This window comes from Nuphar pumila, chromosome 11 (genome assembly GCF_984573655.1).
Source record: "Nuphar pumila chromosome 11, dmNupPumi1.hap1.1, whole genome shotgun sequence".
Taxonomy (NCBI): domain Eukaryota; kingdom Viridiplantae; phylum Streptophyta; class Magnoliopsida; order Nymphaeales; family Nymphaeaceae; genus Nuphar; species Nuphar pumila.
The window spans coordinates 102,450,900-102,472,318 of NC_143259.1; the positions used below are offsets into that span (position 1 = coordinate 102,450,900).

General features: G+C 38.3%; 2 protein-coding genes across 3 annotated transcripts in view; one reads left to right on the plus strand and one right to left on the minus strand.

Moving 5' to 3' along the window:
* LOC149822640 (dihydroceramide fatty acyl 2-hydroxylase FAH1-like) overlaps nucleotides 1-12,403 on the plus strand; it is a 28,678-nt gene extending 16,275 nt beyond the window's left edge. Inside the window, exons 3-9 of one of the 2 annotated variants that reach the window (XM_089981182.1) lie at nucleotides 9,792-9,884; nucleotides 10,328-10,524; nucleotides 10,605-10,710; nucleotides 10,802-10,948; nucleotides 11,495-11,610; nucleotides 12,015-12,147; nucleotides 12,251-12,403. In XM_089981182.1, the coding sequence (XP_089837308.1) occupies nucleotides 9,792-9,884; nucleotides 10,328-10,524; nucleotides 10,605-10,710; nucleotides 10,802-10,948; nucleotides 11,495-11,610; nucleotides 12,015-12,147; nucleotides 12,251-12,304 (846 nt within the window). In that variant the 3' untranslated portion in view covers nucleotides 12,305-12,403. Of the gene's footprint in view, nucleotides 1-9,791; nucleotides 9,885-10,327; nucleotides 10,525-10,604; nucleotides 10,711-10,801; nucleotides 10,949-11,494; nucleotides 11,665-12,014; nucleotides 12,148-12,250 lie in introns of those variants that run through there. The other variant, XR_016426081.1, reaches the window with a different exon arrangement.
* Nucleotides 12,404-15,799: 3,396 nt separating this feature from the next.
* On the minus strand, nucleotides 15,800-20,436 carry LOC149822641 (tubulin beta-7 chain-like). The gene is made up of 3 exons (XM_089979938.1): nucleotides 19,953-20,436; nucleotides 17,444-17,713; nucleotides 15,800-16,641 (listed from the first exon to the last, which is right to left on the minus strand). Exons 1-3 carry the CDS (start codon nucleotides 20,344-20,346, stop codon nucleotides 15,962-15,964), a joined length of 1,344 nt encoding a protein of 447 aa, XP_089836064.1. The 5' UTR covers nucleotides 20,347-20,436; the 3' UTR covers nucleotides 15,800-15,961.
* Between the last annotated feature and the right edge of the window lie 983 nt (nucleotides 20,437-21,419).

Here is a 21,419-nt window from a genome sequence, read left to right on the forward strand (position 1 = left end):
TTTGTATCATACGAGTCTTTCTCACCCACATATAGGGCAGTTATTGCATTAATTCACTCATATGAAGAACCATCCACATATTTTCAAGCAAAAAATGATATCAAATGGATAGAAGCCATGAAAGCTGAATTAGATGCACTTGAAAAGGCTTCTACATGGAATATTCAAGATCTTCCTCCAGGGAAGAAAACTATAGGATGTCGATGGGTTTATAAAATTAAAACCAAGAGTGATGGTACTCTTGAAAGATATAAAGCCCGTTTAGTAGCCAAAGGTTATGCCCAAGAATATGAGATTGATTATGAAGAAACCTTTGCTCCGGTGGCTCGTATGACTACTGTCCGAACCTTAATTGCCTTAGCTTCTATCAAAAAATAGTCTATTTTTCAAATGGATGTCAAAAATGCTTTTTTAAATGGAAAGCTAGTTGAAGAAGTATATATGAAACCCCCTCCTGGTCTAAGTATTCCTAAGGGTAAAGTCCTTCACTTAGAAAAAGCTCTTTATGGACTTAAACAAGCACCAAAAGCTTGGTATGATAGGTTTAGTCGTGTTATGATTGATATTGGTTTTCAATTCTGTTTAACTGACACTGCTTTGTTTATTAAGAATTCTGATGCAGGGATCATTGTGCTTCTTCTCTATGTGGATGATATGATCATCACCGGAAGCGATAAACAGGGAGTTGAAACAATCAAAACACTTCTTAAATCTCATTTTGAAATGACTGATTTGGGCTTGTTGAGATACTTTTTAGGCATTGAAGTTGCTTATTCTCCTAGAGGATATTTATTATCTCAGACTAAATTTGCTTTTGATATTGTTTTCAGGTCTGGTATTACTGATGATAAGAAAGTTGACACTCCAGAAGTTGTTAATGTTAAAATGAAGATTGATGATGGAGAACTTCTTGCAGACCCTATTCCTTACAGACAGCTTGTCGGGGCACTTTCCTATCTATCCATTACCCGACCAGATATAGCACATGTTGTTCATACAGCAAGTCAATTTCAACATGCTCCTACTTCTGTTCATATGGGAGCAGTCATGCGTATTATCAGATACATCAAGTCTTCTCTTTCACGAGGACTTTTCTTATCTTCCTCCTCTTCTCTTGATTTAATTGCATATACTGATGCTGATTGGGGAGGTGATCCTAATAACAGACACTCAACCACTGACTTTTGTGTCTTTTTAGGGGAATCATTGATCTCGTGGAGGTGTAAAAAGCAGCAGAAGGTATCTCTCTCATCCACCGAAGCTGAATATAGAGCCATGGCAACCACGACCATGGAAGTAGTTTGGCTCCGACGACTGCTTGCTGACATGGGAGCTGAAGCAACAAAGGCTTCACAAATGTGTTGTGACAACAAAAGTGCGATCTACATTGCCAGTAACAGAACATTCCACGAATGCACCAAACACATCGAAATGGATTGTCACTACGTCAGAGAGGAATATCTACACGGGATAATTGATCTGCCATATGTCACTTCAGAATATCAGTTAGCAGACTTCTTTACAAAGCCTCTCGCTGCTCCCCGATTTCACTTTCTCTTAGACAAACTTTGCTCATTGTACCGTAAGTTTGAGGGGGAGTGTTAAAATGTACATATATGTATATATAATATTATATATATATATAAATACATTTTTCATTTCTTTCTTTTTTGTAATTTTTTTCCTTTATTTTTATTTTTTGTCTTTATGTCATCTAGTTCAGTTTGAACTAGAATGACTGTTGCTAGTCAAGTCCTGTCCAGACTTGACTAGCAATAGAGCTGTTGGACTGACACAGTCCAACAACTCTTAATACAGCTGTTGGACTGACACATTCCAACAGCTCTAAATAGAGTTGTTGGACTGTGTCCAACAGCTCTATTGAGTCCTCTTTCAGCTGTGTATATAAAGGGGTGCAGCCCCTCTTGTATTTTATTCCAATGCTTCTTAAGCAATTGGTTTTTCATATCAATAAAGAATACATTTTTATTTTTATTTTGTTTCCAGTTATACCTTTTTTAAGGGTTATGCTTTAGTGTCATTCTTGACACTTGCCCTTGTTAATCTAAGCTCGTGTTTCGAAGATTCCCGTTTCATTTCATCAAATCACGATGAGGAAAATGATGGTGATGTTGAAGAACATAACTCTCTCAATGATCAAGAAAACATGATTTCAAGTGATCCGATAACCTACTCCCGTAGAAACCAAGACACCTTTAGAAGTGCCATTGACCAATATAGTGAGCTTGTACCTACTCTCGATCACCGAAGATCTGAGAGGAATAGGAGACCGCCAACTCGTTTTGTCTATTTTGACTCTTTTTCACCCCGGTATAGGGCTTGTCTTAGTGCCATTCACTCTTATTTTGAGCCAAGGAATTTTGAAGAAGCTAAAAACTGTATAGAATGGCAAGAATCCATGCAAAAATGAACTTAGTGCTCTCAAAAGGGCTGAAACTTGGGATTTCCAAACTCTACCCATAGGAAAGAAAACTATAGGTTGTCGATGAGTTTTTAAAGTTAAAACTAAAAGCGATGGATCCCTGGAAAGGTATAAAGCTCGATTAGTTGCAAAAGGGTATCACACTTGCGGTTATCACATCGTAAAGTTAAAACTAAAGCTCTCTGTTCGCCTAGATTTCATTTCCTTCTTGACAAACTTGCGGTTATCACACCGTAAGTTTGAGGGGGGGTGTTAAAATGTATACTCAAAAAGCATTATTGTAAGTATAAATATATATACTTATATACATAGAGATACGTATACATATGTTATATGTATACGTATCTCTATATATAAGTATATATATTTATACATTTTTCTCTTTTTACCTGAAAAGGGTATTTCAGTCTTTTTACATTTTGCGCATATTCCATTTGGAATATGTTGTATTTTTTTCCTTTTTATTTTTGTAATTCTTTTTATTTTTATTTTTTCCTTTTTGCTATTCAAAAAGGTGCATTGGGGTCTCCCCAATAGAGTCGTTGGGGAGCCCCCAACGGTCACAATTGTGACCGTTGGGAGCTCCCCAACGACTCCTTTGGGGAGCCCCCTCTTGCACCTCTCCTTTCTTGTATAAATAGGGGTGTTCCCCCTTGTTGTAGGATAAGCTTGAGAGTCTCAAGCACTTGCTTCCTTTCTATGAAATACATGCATTATTGCATGTTTATTATTTATACGCTTTTTGCGTATTGTGTTCAATTGTTGTGAGAGTGCCTTCGTGCACTTCTTTTTTAAGTATTTATGCTTGTATGTGTATTGTCTCTTCGTAGACAATTTCACAACCATCCCCCCATAGGGTCGGGTTTCTAACATTTTTGTTGGTTGGATTTGTTCCTAATCTGGTCATTTTTTCCTTGGAGAGGGATTGCAATCAGTTTTGGGTGTCATCTTTGTGTTTTTGGTGACATTCTCTTCATATTTTCATGACCTATTTATGGCGGTAATGGTCTTTGGACAGTTTGAAGCATGGGCATTGTTGGATATGCATTATTTTTGCTGAAATTGGTGTTGGGTCATCTTTGTTATTGCAATCATGATATCTAATTGTGATTTCTCTAGTTTTATTAAGGTTTGATAGAATATTTCACTCGTGTGTGGTTTCGGCTAAGTGTTTTAGCCCCTTGTTTAAAATTGATATTGGTTTAATACATATTGCTCTGAGTATCTGGTATTGGTGTTTGATTGGTGTAATTGTTATATTGTAATTGAGGGTCGTATAAGTATGGAGAAGGGAGATATTATTCAGCTGACAGTAAAACTGGATGGGACCAACTACTCATTTTGATTTAAGTTCATGGTGGCTATTGTGGATGGCAAGGTGCTATCCTTGATGGGATTGTGGTGAAGCCCTAACTTGGAGACCAAAACTATGAGAATGCAGTAAAGGAGTGAAAAATGAATAATGCCAAAGTTAAGTCATGGATTCTTGGCTCTATTGCTATGAATATCTCAAAATTTGTAGACACTAAAGATTTGGGTTACCTCAAGCAGGTCTATATGCAAGAGAATTAGGCAAGCAAATCAGTTGAAGAATATCATTATGAAATGCTGCTGATCAGGAACTCTTTAACTTTAATAGACAATAATAAGTATGAAAAGTGTAAGGATTGCAAGGCATGTATGGAAGAAGAAGTGCAATTTAAGGAGAAAGTGAGAGTGATTGAGTTTCTTATGGGATTGCGTTATGAGTTTGATAATGTTAGGAGTGCTATCATTCACTGGACATTTCTTCCTCAAGTTACTCAGGCCCTTTTTGAAATTAGTGCTGAGGAGACTAAGATGAAATCGCTTCAGTCTTACTCCTCTAGTGACTCAGTCATGGTGGCAGCTAAGTAGTTCAACTATGGTGGGGCAAAGATGGGAGGGTGTGCAACAATGTCAGGGATTGCTGTGGGAGAAAGTAGTGTTGAGAAGGAAGAAAATCATGTCACAACTGCGGCTTCAACCTCCATTGCCTCTTCTGATGCTCAGGCTTCTGTTACCTCTAGACTTGACCAGCTGGCGCAGCAAGTCCAACATCTTCTCTCCTTATCTACCTCCTCTAGCCTGCCTGCTCCCACTGGTACATCTGGTTGTGCCTATACATGTGTTCCTAACTTGACTTCGGGTTGGTTGATAGACTCATAAGCATCATGTCATATGACTGCAAATAAGTCTATATCAACCAATTGTAAACCATGTTGTGGCGCCTTCTGCACTGCGAATGACTCCTTGATGACTATTTCAAAAGTTGGCTATGTTACAATTTAGTCCAACCCATGTAAAAAACTTAATGTTCTCGAAGTATTTATGTTCCTTTTCTTGCCATGAACTTACTTTCTGTTGGTAAAATTACCCAGTATAACTTTGATGTAACCTTCACCCTTAATGGTTGTTACGTGCAAGTTCGTTCGTCAAGGAGGAGAATTGGGAATGAGCATAGGCGTGGTCATCTTTACTTTTTGGATCAGAGTCCGGAAGATGCTGGTGGGTGTAGAGTTGGTGCTGCACTTTTGGATCCTTCGGTATTGTGGCATCAATGTTTGGGTCATGTATCTAGTTCTAAGCTTCAATTTATGTATTCCTTTGGTTTACTTGGAAGTATTTGTAAGCATGGTGTCTCTAGTGATGTCAAGTGTTGTGAGAGTTGTAGGTTGTCCAAAAGTCATGCTCTCTTATTTAGTTCTAAGGAAATTGAGTTTGTACGTCCTTTTGAGATAATTATGTATGGGGTCCTTTGTCTGTAGTCTCCAAAGGAGGGTGTGACATTTATTGATGATCTTATTAGATATACATGGATATATTTTATGAGAAATCAAAGTGAATTGTTTGATATTTTAAAAAGACGATATATATGTTGAGACCTAGTTTGCAGCTAAAATAAAAATCCTACAATTTGACTCAGGGAGAGAGTATATAAGTATGAGCTGCATGAATTTGTATTTGAAAAAAGGGATTGTGCACCAGTGGTCCTGGCCTTACACTCCGGAGCAAAATGGGGTGGTAGAGAGGAAGGATAGACACATGTTGGAAACCATTAAAGCATTGCTATTCAACAGTGGAATATCTAAGGAGTTTTGTGCAAAAGCAGTGAGCATAGTTGTGCACTTGATAAATCGAATGCCCTCCAAGGTGGTTGGAAAAGTCTCTCCTTATAAAAGACAACATAAAAAAGAACCTGATCAGTATTTGGGAGTACATGCTTTGTTTAGTTCTTCAACAATTTAGAGATAAATTGTCTCCTTAGATTATGAAATGCTGTTTTATAGGATATCATGAAGGACAAAAAGGTTCTAAATGCTTTGATCCAGTGAGCAGGAACATCAAGACATGTGGAGTTCTGGGAACATGTGCCATGATTTTACAGTCATAATGATTTATGGGAGAACATGAAGTCTACTTTGTCCTTCTTGATAATACCTTTATCAGAGGCCTCAGAAAAAGGCAATGACAAGGAATGGATTACATATTGTAGGAGAGACCATTGGAGGTTCCTACACAGTCATTCCTTGATCAACATGATCCAGAGGAAGAGTCCTTGCTTGAGTCAAGTCCCGATGTCTCTCAGATCGATCCTATGAGCTAACACCTTCATCTTCTCATTGTTTCTCAGGTGCGTAGAAGTTCTAGACCCTCTATTCCTCCCTCTGGATTTGTTTTTTATGAAACCTTTTCTACTACCCATCAAGCTTTCATAGCCATGATTCAATCTTATTATCAACCAAAATCCTATGTTGAAGTTGAATCAGATCCAAAGTGACAAAAGACAATGACAGAAGAATTGGAGGCTTTGGAAAAGATGAAAGCATGGGAACTAGTTAAACTACTAGATGTGAAAAATGTTGTTGGATGCAGGTGAGTGTATAAAATGAAGACAAGGGCAGATGGATCTATCGAAAGATATAAGTCTCGTCTTGTAGCGAAAGGTTATAGTCTACTTAATGGGATAGACTTCACTGAGACCTTTGCACCAGTAGCTACGGGACTACTATTAGAACCCTGTTGGCATTGGCTGCAGTCAGGACATGGGACTTATGACAGATGAATGTTTAAAATGTCTTTTTATGGGACTTAGAGGAAGAAGTGTATATAGAGTTACCTCAAGGGGTTGTTGACAATGAGGTCATAGTGTGCAAATTGAAGAGGGCTTCGTATGGGTTGAAGCAAGCCCCAAGGGCTTGGTTTGAAAAATTCAGTACAACAATGGTGAGCTCGGGATTTAGACATAGCTATCATGAGTCTGCTTTGTTTGTGACATCTTTTGATAGGGGTGTCTTCTTTTGTTGTATGTAGATGATATGATCATCGTTGGAGATGACAGAGAAATGATTGCCAAAGTGAAGACACAATTAACTCAAAATTTTGAGATGAAAGACTTGGTTAAATTAAAATATTTTTTAGGTCTTTAAGTTGCATATTCCAAGCGAGGATATTTGTTGACCCAACACAAGTATGCAGCAAATTTGATTAGTAAAACATGACTTGCAGATGATAGAATCATAGAAAGCAATTGAACACTTCTATGGAAGCTAACTGTAAATTAAAACACACTTGTGGTGAATTACTCAGCGATCTAGACCGCTAGTTGGGAGTTTGATTTATTTGACTCTCACTACCAAACATTACTTTTGCAGTTCACATGGTCTGCTGGTTTATGAGTACTCTTAAGCTATGTCACAGGGACTCGGCCAACCGGGTGCCGCACCCACGTCGACACGATGCGACCCGGTACGGTCAAGTGGACCCTGGGTGCGGTCAATGCACCTAGGGTCATTTGTGTCCAATTTTTGGACAAAAAAACGCCCGATCAAAAGGGTTTAGGGGAGGAGGATTAGGGCAAATTTTTTTGCCCTAATTTTCCTCCTGCCCGAGTTTTTCTCCCGACGCCGACGAGGACCCCGACGCCGATGCCTTTCGACCTCTCCTCCTCACTCCTTGGGTACTCGCTCTCTCTTCTCTCTCTCTCTCTCACTCTCACTCGCTCTCCGTCTCTCTCACTCGCTCGCTCTCCGTCTCTCACTCTCACTGTCTCTTCTCTCTCTCTCTCTCACTCGACCTCTGTCTCTCACTCTCTCTCTCTCTCTCTCACTTTTTAAAAATTTCATAGCCTATTTTCATATATTATGGAGAAGATGAATGATGAAGCCTGCAATGCTTTTCCATAGTCTCTCTTCAAACAGACTGATCAATCCCATCAAAATCTGCCATTCTCTGCAATGTTACACAGATTTTAAAATTCTTCTGTGAGATGGGAATTTACAAATTATTTTGTATATGCTCGTTTTTTCCCGACCCGCTGAAATTAGGCATGAAATTCTTTTTTCTTTCATCCCTACCATCATCAATACACCCTTGTGAAAATCATTCTCTCAATTTTTGAGAGGATGATTCCCAGGGCACCCATTCTCTCACGTGACTGCAAACGTGAGAAATGATTCCCCAACTCAGAGAGAAAGGGAGCCACGGGGTTGGGACTGATTCTCGGAGTGGTTCAAAATCACATTTGCACAGTGCTTGAAGATGTGTCCTAAGGATCTGAATTGCTTTTCTCATGAGTTATTAATGTTCATCGAAACTTGCAATCTACACGATCTCTGTTTTACTCTTCCATAATAGAAATTTTACTTAGATTCTTATTTTTACACGACTCTCTTTTGCTCAATTTCCTTCCTTTGTGGAGGTCTCTTAGAGTGATTCTCTTTGCTTTTTTGCGTTGTGTTTTCTTTTTCTCTTTTTTTTTTCTTTTTTACATTTGCGCTTGATGTTAGTTGCGAATGATGAATCCCTAAGAAATTTCTCAATTGTCTTCACGAGTTATTTGTGCTTCTGCTTCGAACTGTTTGGCCTAAAAGTTTCAATCCTCCACACTTTGAACATTTTAACCTGCATGTTGTTTTTTATTTCATTAGTGTTACTGTTGTTAACTGATAAAACTTCAAAATTATATATATATATATATATATATATATATATAAAATTTTTATATTATTTTTCCCTCCCGCACCCCCCACAACCAAGGTTTTTTAAAGTGCTGCATCCCCACACCCGCACCCATGTGACATAGCTCCTAAGTCATCTCACTTGGCAGCTGTTATGAGAATTATCGGATATATTAGGGATATCTATGCATTATGTATTGTTCTTTTCCGCTACATCATCATTGGAGTTGAAAGCTTACTGTGATGTAAATTTGGTAGGGGGTGGGGGGCGCTTCTCATGATACACATTCTACTTCTGAATTTTGTGTATTCATAGTTGAATCTTTGATATCATGAAAAAGCAAGAAACAATAAAGGATTGCTCTATCCACTACTAAGCCATAATACTGTGCTATGGCTCAAGTGCCTGCAGAGGTTATTTGGTTGAGGTGGTTGCTGCAGGATATGGGAATGCAACTGCAACTACCTTGCATTGTGACAATCAAATTGCTATCAATATTGCCAAAAACCCATAATTCTATGAGAGAATTAAGCATATTTTAATAGATCGTTACTTTACTCATCAAGCATATCAAGATGGAGTCATATCTTTTGTATATATTGGGACTCACAGTCCTATTGCTGATTGTTTTACAAAAAAATTTGCCTTTAAAGGCTTTTCAATCATTTCTTTTCAAGCTTGGGTTGATTGTGTTCTCATCACCTCAAGTTTGAGGAGTGTTGAGGAAATACCATATTCCAAATCTGTGTGATACCCCTTTTTCTATTAAGTATCTTGTACATGCAATTCTTATATAGGGGTATTTCTGTAAAATATCATGTACATTTTCATAGTTGTCTTTTTGTGTGCTTTATGGAGGCCGACTCCTGTAGTAACCATATTTGGTTTACCTAATGAAGTTCATCTTCTAGTCTTTGCTTTTCTTCTTCTTATTGAACAACTTGTATATCAAGGGATACAAAACGGGAGTCAAAATGGAGTATCCGTGTAACATAGCTTCTGATCTTATGATTCCACAAGCCCTGTCATAGCCTTTCAACCTGCTCTGCTACACCTTCACTATCTATGTTAACTGTGACACATACACACACTTTCTGGCTTCATCAGTACATTTGAATCAGTAAAGCCTGCATTTCACCTCTCATCATGACTATTTGCTTCCAAATGGGTTCATTTCTTTTGAGATTAATTATGGTTCACAGATAACTCTCTGTTTCTTTGTTTGGCTAGATGTCAAGTCCTTTGTATTTGGCCATGAAAGATTCATACAGCATCTTGTTTGTATACATCCTTCTTTAGTTATTTTTTATGCTTAAAGATCTTACCTATCATCCTTACACTGATTTACTCACCCTTTCATCTTTTGTAGGTTGGCCATCTTGGAGATGCTTACCAGGAGTGGGTCCACCGGCCAATTGTTTGCAAAGAAGGGCCCCGGTTTTTTGAAAGTGATGTCCTGGAGGTACATCTCTCTCTCTCTCTATATATATATATAATATGAGGTTATCTAACTTTAAATTAATTATGTTAATTTTAGCAGCATTCAACTAACTGAAATGACCAAAACACTTTTAAAAGCTGTTCCTGATTTGGGGTTTAAAATTTTGCTTTTTAAATTCTAATTATTACAATACACCTTGTTACTTTTTGAAAACTTTATTTAACGTGTTTGGCTTTAAATAAAAGAATTGCTTAAAAAACTACATATTTTAGAAAATGTCATTACTTTTAAGAGCGTTTTAGTCAATTCAACTAGTTGAACACTTCTAAGGTTAACATAACTAGTTTAAAGTTTGATAATGCTGTGTCATACACATGCACGTGTGTGTGTCCATGTGCATGCATGCACAAGTTTGACTTTTTAATTGCCTAATGTTTCATTAATGTATTGGCAATCCAACACAGTTCTTAACAAAGACCGCATGGTGGGTGATTCCAGTTACCTGGCTTCCATTCGTGTGTTATTTTATAATGAAATCGATTTGGATGGGTCATAGACCATCACAAGTAGCTTTGATGGTGGTTACTGGAATCTTTATATGGACTTTGGTAGAGTATACACTGCACCGCTTCCTTTTCCACGTCAAGACAAGAAGCTATTGGTGAGCATTGTTCTGTTCATCATGCAATGGCTTAGGATTTCAACTGTGATCCAATTTTTTGAAATTTATTCTGCACACAGGGGAAATACTATGCATTATCTTCTGCATGGTTGCCATCATAAGCACCCCATGGATGGTCTTCGCCTTGTTTTCCCTCCAGCAGCAACAGCTATTCTACTTTTCCCAGTATACTTTTTTCCCTTCCCTACTTTCTGTTATTTATTTGCTTTTAATTTTATAATATTTCCTCACTAAACTACTTGCGGTTGTTTCTTAGTTCTGGAACCTGGTTAAACTTATATCAACTCCTACTACTCTTCCTGGCTTATTTGGAGGTGGTCTCTTGGGCTATGTCATGTATGATATCACTCACCATTATCTGCACCATGGACAGCCTTCTCAGGAGACGCTAAAAAATTTGAAGGTAAATAGTTAACTGATTGTAGATTTTGGTTGACAAAATTCTTACCTGACGGAATTGATTTTAGTAACTAGACCTGATTGGAGACTGAATTACTAAAGCCATATAGTAACTGTAGCTTGTTTCTTGTTTCACCCTTGATTTCTACCAACTCAAGTTGTTTTGGTGCCTCGAGAACTAAATGATTCAGAATCATTTGCCTAACTGTTCATGATTTTGGTCTCAGAATCAGTCATCAGTTTTTTAATTCCTCAAGTCCGTACTTGGGGAACCAATTCCTAGCCATGGGTTTGGCTTTTCTTGTTTTTCTTTCCATTTTGCTTTTTCTGATTTATTGAGCAAATGGAAACACTCTTATTATAGGCTTTACCAACCTTTCTAGTTGATATTTTGATATGCAGCCTAGGCCAACATTAAACAATCTTGATCATGGTCCATTTCCCCAAAACTTGGCATTTTCTTGATTAACACTTCTCTATTTCAACAAAACATAAAAAAGAAAAAAAGGAAAAATTATGTTGCTCTGACAATTGGCTTGTTGGGTTGCAGAAATATCATTTGAATCATCATTTTAGAATTCAGAACCGGGGTTTTGGAATCACTTCTTCCTTGTGGGACAAGGTCTTTGGAACTTTGCCTTCAACAAAATCTGCAGGCAATCTGAGGTGATCAATTATGAAATTCTGGCAAGTGATCAGCTTTCATGATGACAACTCAAGGTCTTATCCAGCTGGATTTTTCCTTTTCCTTTTTTTAGTTTGTGTTCATTCCTTCTTCTCATATATCACTTTCCATGAGATTTCTCAGATTATTCTGGGTGAGATTTTCATATGTGCAGTGGGTTGAATGGGTTGTGTTGTAGGAGACTTTCCTTATAGTGAATCATATATTTATTTGTTGGCACAATCAGTTTCTTGTTTTTGGGCGGTCAGCTGCATTTCTTTCCAAATGATTCTCATAGTGAATATTAGCGGGAAAAAAAAGGGGCCTCTTGGCCTTTCTCTCCACATGGTTTCCGTTTCAGGATTATGCAGTCTTCAGTGACAAGTTCTGTCTCTCTAAATTTCAGTGCCACCACAAGCTTGGAAGCTTGTTGGTTGAGAAGCATAAACTGTTTTCTGGCCTACACACATGGATTGGAGCAGCATGTCTCATTTTTATCATTACTTTCAGCAGTGTTCAACTGGCTGGTTGATTATCAGGTGTGCTTTTGCATTTCAAATAATGGTTTCTGAACTTGTTTCAACTGCTGATTAGCATCTACTTTTTTTTGTTTTTTACTCGGAGAAACCGCTCCAAGTGCAGAGACCTAGCCGTGCTGGCTCAGCCTGCCATGTCCATGTCAGCATAAAACTCTGAAGGCTTACCCCCCCTCCCGAGGGAGTCACCAAGCTTCGGCTTACACGGGGTTGACGCCCATGGGATTTGAACCTAGACTGCCGTCATACGGTCTAGCCCCCCATCCCACTACTTCAAACCCCTTTCTGATTAGCATCTACTTGCTGATGCTTCACATGTAAGATATGGCCATCTGAGGCACCATTATTTTAGAAATTATTGATGTTATTTATCACGAGTGGTGCCCTTTCCCTTTCGCGTGAACAAATCATGAGGACCGTTATTTAACTCCCACTGGGACCATACTTCATTGTCTTGTGGGAGTTCTTTTTGCCTCTCCATCCAAACACGGCTGAGGGTACGTTTTAAGTGGTTAAAGTATAGTGGAATTCCGAGAAAATGCACAAAAATTATAGCCCTTTTCATGCCATCTCAAATGAGGAAACCTTTCTTTTTGTACGACTTTCCCAGCTATCCATGAGAAAATTTTCTCCTTGTTAATGAGGTTTCTCTTGGACTAATTTGCTTACACATGCAGTCTTTCAGCCCTTCACTTCACACATTTTATACGACTGTTCTATTTTTTCATGAATTTTCTTGCCATTTCGAAACCTGTCCTTAGGCCTTGGAAATGAGATGAGCCGCTCTTGGTTCAGCTCATGCTTGGTTTGTAGGAAGAAGCTCCTTTTGACTCGCAAAAAGAGTCTCAGTAAGCCAAAGGTCAGCTTGTTGTACATGATCGTTAAGCATATGGTAATAAATATATTTTAAATCACATAATGTAGTATAAAATAGTCATAGTGTTTCACTTGTAAGAAATAGGTTTATTAGATCTTAACGAGTATGCTTTAGCTTGGCTCGATAGCTCTAGTGTTCAAATCCTATTGCTTTCAACTATGAAACTTTTTTTTTTTTATAATAATCGAGCCAGCCTCAAATCAGCTTGTTTAGTCAAGCTCGGCTCAACTTTTCAGAAAAAAAAACCGAGCTTGAACCTCTGTCGTTGGGCCAATATACCAGCCCTATCCGTACTAGGAATTTCCTTGTTAGGGTTACATTTGACTGCAGCTTGTTTTTGATATGTAAATTCTATTGGACTTTTTGTCGAATTTTCACCAACTCGGATTCGAACCTTGATCAGGGAAGAAGTCGAAAACTATTAAATATGTTACGCTGAGTTGATCATCCAAGAGCATTTGATAATGAATGGGACACCATTCAATTATATATTTTTTTTTCAGGGACAATTCTTACGTGTTTTATACAACGAATCTGCATTAAGGCAATTAAACAGGAAATGAGCGATACTTGGACCAAAAGAAAAGGAGGCCACTTGGAGTCATGGTGACAAATTTAAAATGGGAAAAAACTGGCCAGAATAGATTTTTTTTGAAAAACTCATGGTTTTTGCAAAATATCGGCAATAGCAAACAAATAGAAAAATTTAAAAAGTTTATGAAGAAATACAAATAAAATATATTTAAAAATAAAAACACATGATTTTCAGGATAAATAGCTCTTAAAAACATAAATATCACATTTAAAACACAATATTTAAGATTTTACAAAAACCCGCACTATTTGTCACACTGGTTCTAGTTGAAGCAAGAAAGATACTGGGGAATGGATAGCTTGCAAAATTAATTGAAACCAAAAAGGTCCGGGAATGAGTGATTTTTTTTCATGTAAAATTAATTGTGTAATTAGTTTACTTTTATTTTAAAAATTTTAAATTTTAATTTTTTTGAGAATTTATTTTGTTTTTTAATATTTTTTTTAAGATGGCAAAAAAACTCGAAAAATATTCAGAAAGTTGAAAATCTCTTGCGGTTTTAAACTTTTGTCAATGCGGGAGGACCCCAAACAGTTCTACCAACCATGTGATGTAAAAAGTTGGTTGAAAAACACATCAGTCACGCGTGTATTATCCCTCATGCACAACTGTCTTAATTTGCCTCGTAACAATTACCTTTTAATAAATGATGTGATGGAATTGTGATGCAGGTCGGACCGAATTCGGATTTTACTTTAATATCCAGATTCCGAATCCATTCGAGAAATTTCACATCCAAGTTTGAAACCGAATCTGTTAAAGAAAAATCCGATTAATCAGATTTGGTATCATACATTCGAACAGAACACAACCTGTATACGTCCCATGAAGATTGAGTTGGAGGACACAAATCAAGTTGAGGAATATATTCAAGGATTTGCAGTACTGTGGATGGAAAATTGTGCTATGAATGGGCAGGTCCATGTCAACCCAGACCCGGCATTGACCTGAAGTGTTGACAGCCCTACCCCCTCTTGTTAATGAACCCCGTAGTTGAAACTCATAAGGGGAAGATTGTTTTCATCATATCTCACCTCATAGATGTCTTAGAGTATGGACAAAATAGTAGAAAATGTTGCTTCGATCATAGTTTTTCAACATAAAAATATGTTGTTTTGAGGTTTGAAAATTTGGTACATTGTAAGCCGCTCATTTTGCAACTCATATAAAATCCGACAAAAACATGATCCAAAGGTCAATTTTTAAATATTTTTATTGGTATTTTCTCATAAAAGTTGATTTTTTTAAACTTTTAATTTGTTTATTATTGATGATATTTTGCAAAAAAAAAACGCAAGTTTTTCTTTTTCAAAAATTTTCTACTTCTCGTGAGTTTTTGGCTGCCGTTATGAATGTTTGTCACTGTGATTTCAAGGAAATGTGGTGAGTTATAGTTGGATCTGGTTTGGAATTGGGTAAACAAATATGTTTGGGTTGGGACTGGGATTTTCATATGAAGTTCAATGAATTTATTCATTTCCAGTATGACAGTAGTCAGTTCATATAATTTATAACTGAATCTGGCCGTTTACTAAGAGATCTAAGTCAGACACAGATACATAACCAGATCCCATTATTCAACAGTCAGCCCCTTTGTCCCTATTCAGCTTATACTGAAAAGTTGGAAAAGCTTGTTCCCACCTTGTCCACATTTTAGTCTCAACCGTCCATTTGCTCCGATTCATCTATCCCTGACGAGGGCGACCTACATTTGCAGAATAATTTAACGTTTGAATTATTTAAAAAAATTTGGATTCATCAACTTGTTGGAAAAAATAAATAAATTCATCAACAGTTTTTCTTCTTTGCTAACTTCCAAATTTCAACCACCGTCACAATTTTTCACGATAAATAATCGTTAAAACATAAATATAGCGTTTAAAATGTTTCAGGTAATTTCTCATGATTTTTCATAAATATCACGATATTTGTCACACTGCTGGTGACTATCGCTCGAGACACCTGAGGCCGTGACAATGATTCAACAAGTACTGGGAAGCCCACATCGATGAGCACCATAAGCCTTGAAATGAAATGCATCCTCACAGAGGATGCAACAACTGCTCTTGTAGTGTAACAACCCAGTAAAAAGGTCAAAAAGCTGTGAAGGGTTGATAATACGGGATCTGTTGAAAACCAACTCAACAAACGCGACGACATCTTTAGACAATCACGGAGAGGTAGAAACACAACATTGAAGAGGCCTCCCTAAAATCAGAAACCCATCATCTCAAGTCTGCAATCCCAATCTACACAAATAAAATAAATAAGACAGACAAAGTAGACTCTGAAATCGTTGATGCACAATAACAGGAAAACAAAAGCATGTAGAATACCATGCAGACTCAGGCATCCACCTCCTCCTCATCCTCCAGCTCCTCTTCCTCATACTCTTCATCTGCGGTGGCGTCCTGGTACTGTTGGTACTCTGAGACCAAGTCGTTCATGTTGCTCTCTGCCTCTGTGAACTCCATTTCGTCCATACCCTCACCAGTGTACCAGTGCAAGAAAGCCTTCCTCCTGAACATAGCTGTGAATTGCTCGCTCACTCGGCGGAACATCTCTTGGATCGAGGTGGAGTTGCCAATGAAGGTCGAAGCCATCTTCAGACCCTTTGGTGGGATGTCACAGACACTGGACTTCACGTTGTTGGGGATCCACTCAACAAAGTAGGATGAATTCTTGTTCTGAATGTTGATCATCTGTTCATCTACTTCCTTGGTGCTCATTTTCCCCCTGAACATGGTTGAGGCAGTGAGGTAGCGGCCATGACGAGGATCAGCAGCGCACATCATGTTCTTGGCATCCCACATCTGCTGGGTAAGCTCAGGGACAGTGAGGGCACGGTACTGCTGGGATCCATGGGATGTGAGTGGGGCAAAACCGACCATGAAGAAGTGGAGACGTGGGAAGGGGATGAGGTTCACAGCAAGCTTGCGGAGGTCGGAGTTGAGCTGGCCAGGGAAACGGAGGCAGCAGGTGACACCGCTCATGGTTGCTGAGATGAGGTGGTTGAGATCTCCAACTGTACATTCATTAGCAAAGGAAAAGTTTGTCACTAATCAACAAAAGGAAACCATGCTGAGAACAATGCATGCCTTAGATGCAAAATAGACAGAATGGAGTTGCATAGCAACAATGGCGAATGCCCCAAAATATGCATGTTGGGAGAGTTCATCATTTGCATCATTATAGCGACTCCATCATCTCTTTGCATCTACTTCATAAAAGGAATGTAAATGTTTCAGTTAGCAACCCAGCCGAAAGAACTCTACCTTGGCAGGCGAAGAGGTAATTAGCAGAGTTGAATGGAGACTGAGAATAAGCACCATGAATGCATTTCATAATTTATCGCATGATAATGAACAATTGCTTTTTGACTGTCTAGACTTTGGAAAAGTTCTTGGTGAAGACAATACAAATTGCAAAACCAGAAGCAAGTTTTATATTTGTTTGGAAGGTAATCATGTCAATATGTAGGCAATTGCACAGATTTGGAGAAAAGGCAAGGGTTAGGGCATCAATATGAAACAAAGTCTTTGATAACTGAGACAAAGTTTGAGCACATGATGAGCATTGCACGTAGAATTGCTACAAAATGTCATCAAATGTAAAATATAGATACACAAACACAACACAAGGCTTTGAAGATACCTCCCTGTTGCCAAAACGTAATGGGAATGCAAAGGTGCTGATCAATATTAAATAGGAAAAACATTGGTTGGATGCCCGTAGTAGCTCAGAAATATCAAGCTCAAGGCTTCTACTTTTCACTTTCTGAACAACTAAAAGGAAAAAGAAAAAACGAGGTCTATAAATTCACTTACAAGTGGGTGTGGAAAGCTTCAGAGTCCGGAAGCAGATGTCATAAAGGGCCTCATTGTCAAGAACCATGCACTCATCTGCATTTTCTACAAGCTGATGAACGGAAAGAGTTGCGTTGTATGGCTCAACAACTGTATCTGAGACCTTGGGTGAGGGGAAGACAGAGAAGGTAAGCATCATGCGATCAGGGTATTCCTCCCGAATTTTAGAGATTAGAAGTGTGCCCATGCCAGATCCAGTCCCACCACCCAAGGAATGGCACACCTGGAATCCTATAAGATAAACAAAAAAACAAATCAAAAAGCAATTCAAATAACAATAAAATAACAAAAGCAAATTACCATTGGAATATGTAGAAGACAACTATGTTATCCATGTCCAACAAAGAATGAAATAAAATGAGACGAGGAAAACAGGATCTACACAGCACTTCCACAGGTGCATATGTGTGTTTATCAGCAAGCATTCTAGAATGTGAATCCGGAAGCAGAACACAGAGAAAATAGAGAAATATATCTACTGGAGATCCTTTGCAAATCATCAATTATGCATTCCATTGTTAGAATCAGCATGTTTCTAAGTCTGCCTCTGAATCTGATAGAGTTGATCTTCTTTATACACTTATGGAACACAACTTAACACTGGTGTAACTTGGATTGATTTTAAACTGATAGAAAGTACTGTGTGCCTTCAATTGTTATTGTTGTCAAATAACATAGCTCCTTAGAAATTACATCCATGCATAATCTTGCCCATCCACTGTTGATTCCCTCAGATATTTTTCCGCTTTATATTAACCAAGTCCCTATCTGCTGCTGGCTTTAGGGATCATCAGGTTATTTAGTTTAGACCTATGTCACATGGGTACGGGGGTACGGGTACGGGTACGAGTATGGATACAGAGGGTACGACGCAGTAATTCCAAAAAATGTGGGTACCGAGACACGGCTATATATATATATATATATATATATATTAAATATCACATAAATACAAAATAAATTCAAAACAAACTGAATATAATCTAAATGTATATGCTATATCTAAAATATATATTATATACTGAAAATATAAAATTATAAACTGAAAATATAATTATAAATTATAAATTGAATACAAACTTGTATGTATGGAGGGTAAAATAGCGTGTGTCCAGGTATCAACGTGTATTGACACGGGTACAGAGGACAAAATGGAGTGTACGTGACATAGTTTTAGACATGACACTTAATTCCATGTTGACTGCAATTTAAAATGAATCAATATAATGTTGCAACGCGCAAATTCCATATTTGTGACTTAAATGTGACTTGTTGGAACTTGAATCTGCAACTTCCAGATTAATCTATAGGAAGAGTGCTATATAGTGAAGGACATTAAACATCTACTAGAAGAAAAAAGTTTGAAAATTGCAATAAGGATACTTGAAGGAAAATTTGCACATCTATTGCATTCTAAAAAGTACATTTTGACTTCTTGGCGATGGTTTAACTCCATTAGTAGGCTTACAATCTTACCGGTCTGGTCATCCAAAAATAACATCGAGAAATCCATTTTTTCATCATAACAAAGAGTAAAGCCGGATCAGTTTTATACATTAAATAGTAATAAAGTTTCACATTGCCAAACTTAAAAAAAAAAGATTGGTAGTCAAATAGTTCCAAATTTCAATACCGCAGGTGCATCCCTAAAGTTAAGATTTACTAAATCATTCCGTTTTTCACAAGATTTGCTGATTACTCTTACATATTGAATTTTGGAAAGAATATTGCTTGAAAATTAATGGACACTCTAAAACTACTCTTGTAAAAATATGTGAAAAACCATGCACTATTCCTCGATTAACTGCAGCTTACTCCAGTTCATATATTCACCGTCATAACCAAGCAGCATTCATCATCTACATAATAACATAAGCAGAGAAAGATCTTGAATCAAAACTTAAAACTTAAAACTTAAAACCTAAAACCTTTTCTTTTTTATGACTTTGAAGAATAAAATTCTTTTCATTCCTCATATCCACATGACAGATAGATCTGTCGTACAAACACGGATAGGCACACACATTTTGCCTTCATGACCGTGTGTCCAAATTATCAAATATGTCCATAAATTCATCATTTCCAGTCATCTTTTCCAATCCGATAGACATGACATAAAGTCTTTGCTTAATGAGTTAAGCAGGTTATAGATCTGATAAATCTAACAGTCAAATGTATGTAACCATTTTTCTTTTCGTGCAAATATCAAAACGAAATATATATGCCTACGATATCACTGTAGCATCAAAATAAGCCTATACCTTTTTTCATGAAAACGAAAAATCTCCAAAGAACATTTTGTCAAAGATGACAGATCTGTCAGACGATGAACATTATCTCCAGACATTCAAAATAATTAAAGAAGAATTGTCATCATCCCATAACCATCACGATCACAACCAGTATATTTCTCCACATGCAAACTACCTTACAACGGAAGATAAGCGAAGAGAGGGAGACAGATCTATACCTTGCAGGCAGTCGCAGTTCTCAGCCTCCTTCCGGACGACGTCGAGGACGGCATCGATGAGCTCAGCACCCTCGGTGTAGTGGCCCTTGGCCCAGTTGTTTCCAGCACCGGACTGCCCAAAAACGAAGTTATCCGGCCGGAAGATCTGGCCGAAGGGCCCGGATCTAACGCTATCCATCGTGCCGGGCTCCAGATCCATGAGGACGGCCCTCGGAACGTACCTCCCTCCGCTCGCCTCATTGTAGTACACATTGATCCTCTCGAGTTGCAGATCGGAGTCTCCGCTATACTTTCCGGTGTGGTCAATGCCGTGCTCGTCGCAAATGACCTCCCAAAACTTCGCTCCGATCTGGTTGCCGCATTGGCCGCCCTGGATGTGGAGGATCTCACGCATTTTCGATCGCCGGAGAGATGAGGGGATCCGACAAGAGAACGACGAGGGAGAGGACGGAAAAGGACGAGAGGGGAGGGACGAAATGAGGTCGCCTAAGGTTGGTTCGGGGTGTCTGCGTGGCTATTTATGAGGGGTGGAAAACCGGAAACCGTCAGCGGTTTTCATTGCAAGATGATCTGGCTAAGCGAGGGATTTCGTGGGCAGATTTGTAAAACAGGTCGTTGTTTCAAACGCTAAAGGCTAGGGATGGCAGTGGGGCGGGGGACAAGGTTTCCACCCCCGCCCCGCCTCAAGATTTTATCCTCCACCCCCGCCCCGCCTCCCTGGCGGGGATGGATTTTATCCTCCACCCCCGCCTTCATCCCCGTTTCATGTCCTCCATCCCCGGTTCAAACGGGGATGAGGCGGGGCGGGGAAAAGTGGTTGGGGCGGGGATGTGGCGGGGACGGGGCGGGGAAAAGTGCACGTCCATCCCGCCTCCACCCCTGGACGGGGATGGATTTTAACCTTCGTCCCCGCTTCCATCCCCGTTTCATACCCTTCATCCCCTGTCCACTCCGATTGTGATGCATAAACATGATTTTTTAAGTCTTGAAAAAACGATGGCTTTGAATTTTGATAAATATTCAAGCATCTAAAAATTGTATTTTTTATCGAAAAAAAAAAACATAATCTAACGGTCAGTTCTTAGTAAATGAACCAGCTGAATGCATCTGCAGTGTTGCAAAAAAAAAAGCATTAAATATTGCTTAGTTCACACTATAGTTCTCATATTTTAAGAGACTGAGTACTTGGTATGGGTATGGAGTGTTGGAACTGGTATACATAAGCCTAAAAGAGTTTATGATACTGTTTTATTTAAAGCATTAGTTTTCCAAAAAAAAAAAAATATACTTGATACTAGCTAGTGTTCCTAACATTAATATAATATACTAAAAAAGTGAGTATAAATTATCCCTCATTATATTTTTCTAACACGTGGATTGGATTTTCTAGGGGTTAAAAAATCATCTGCCTAAGATATGACTAATTGTCACTCAAATTGTTGCTTTTTTATGTCAAACAAATATGAT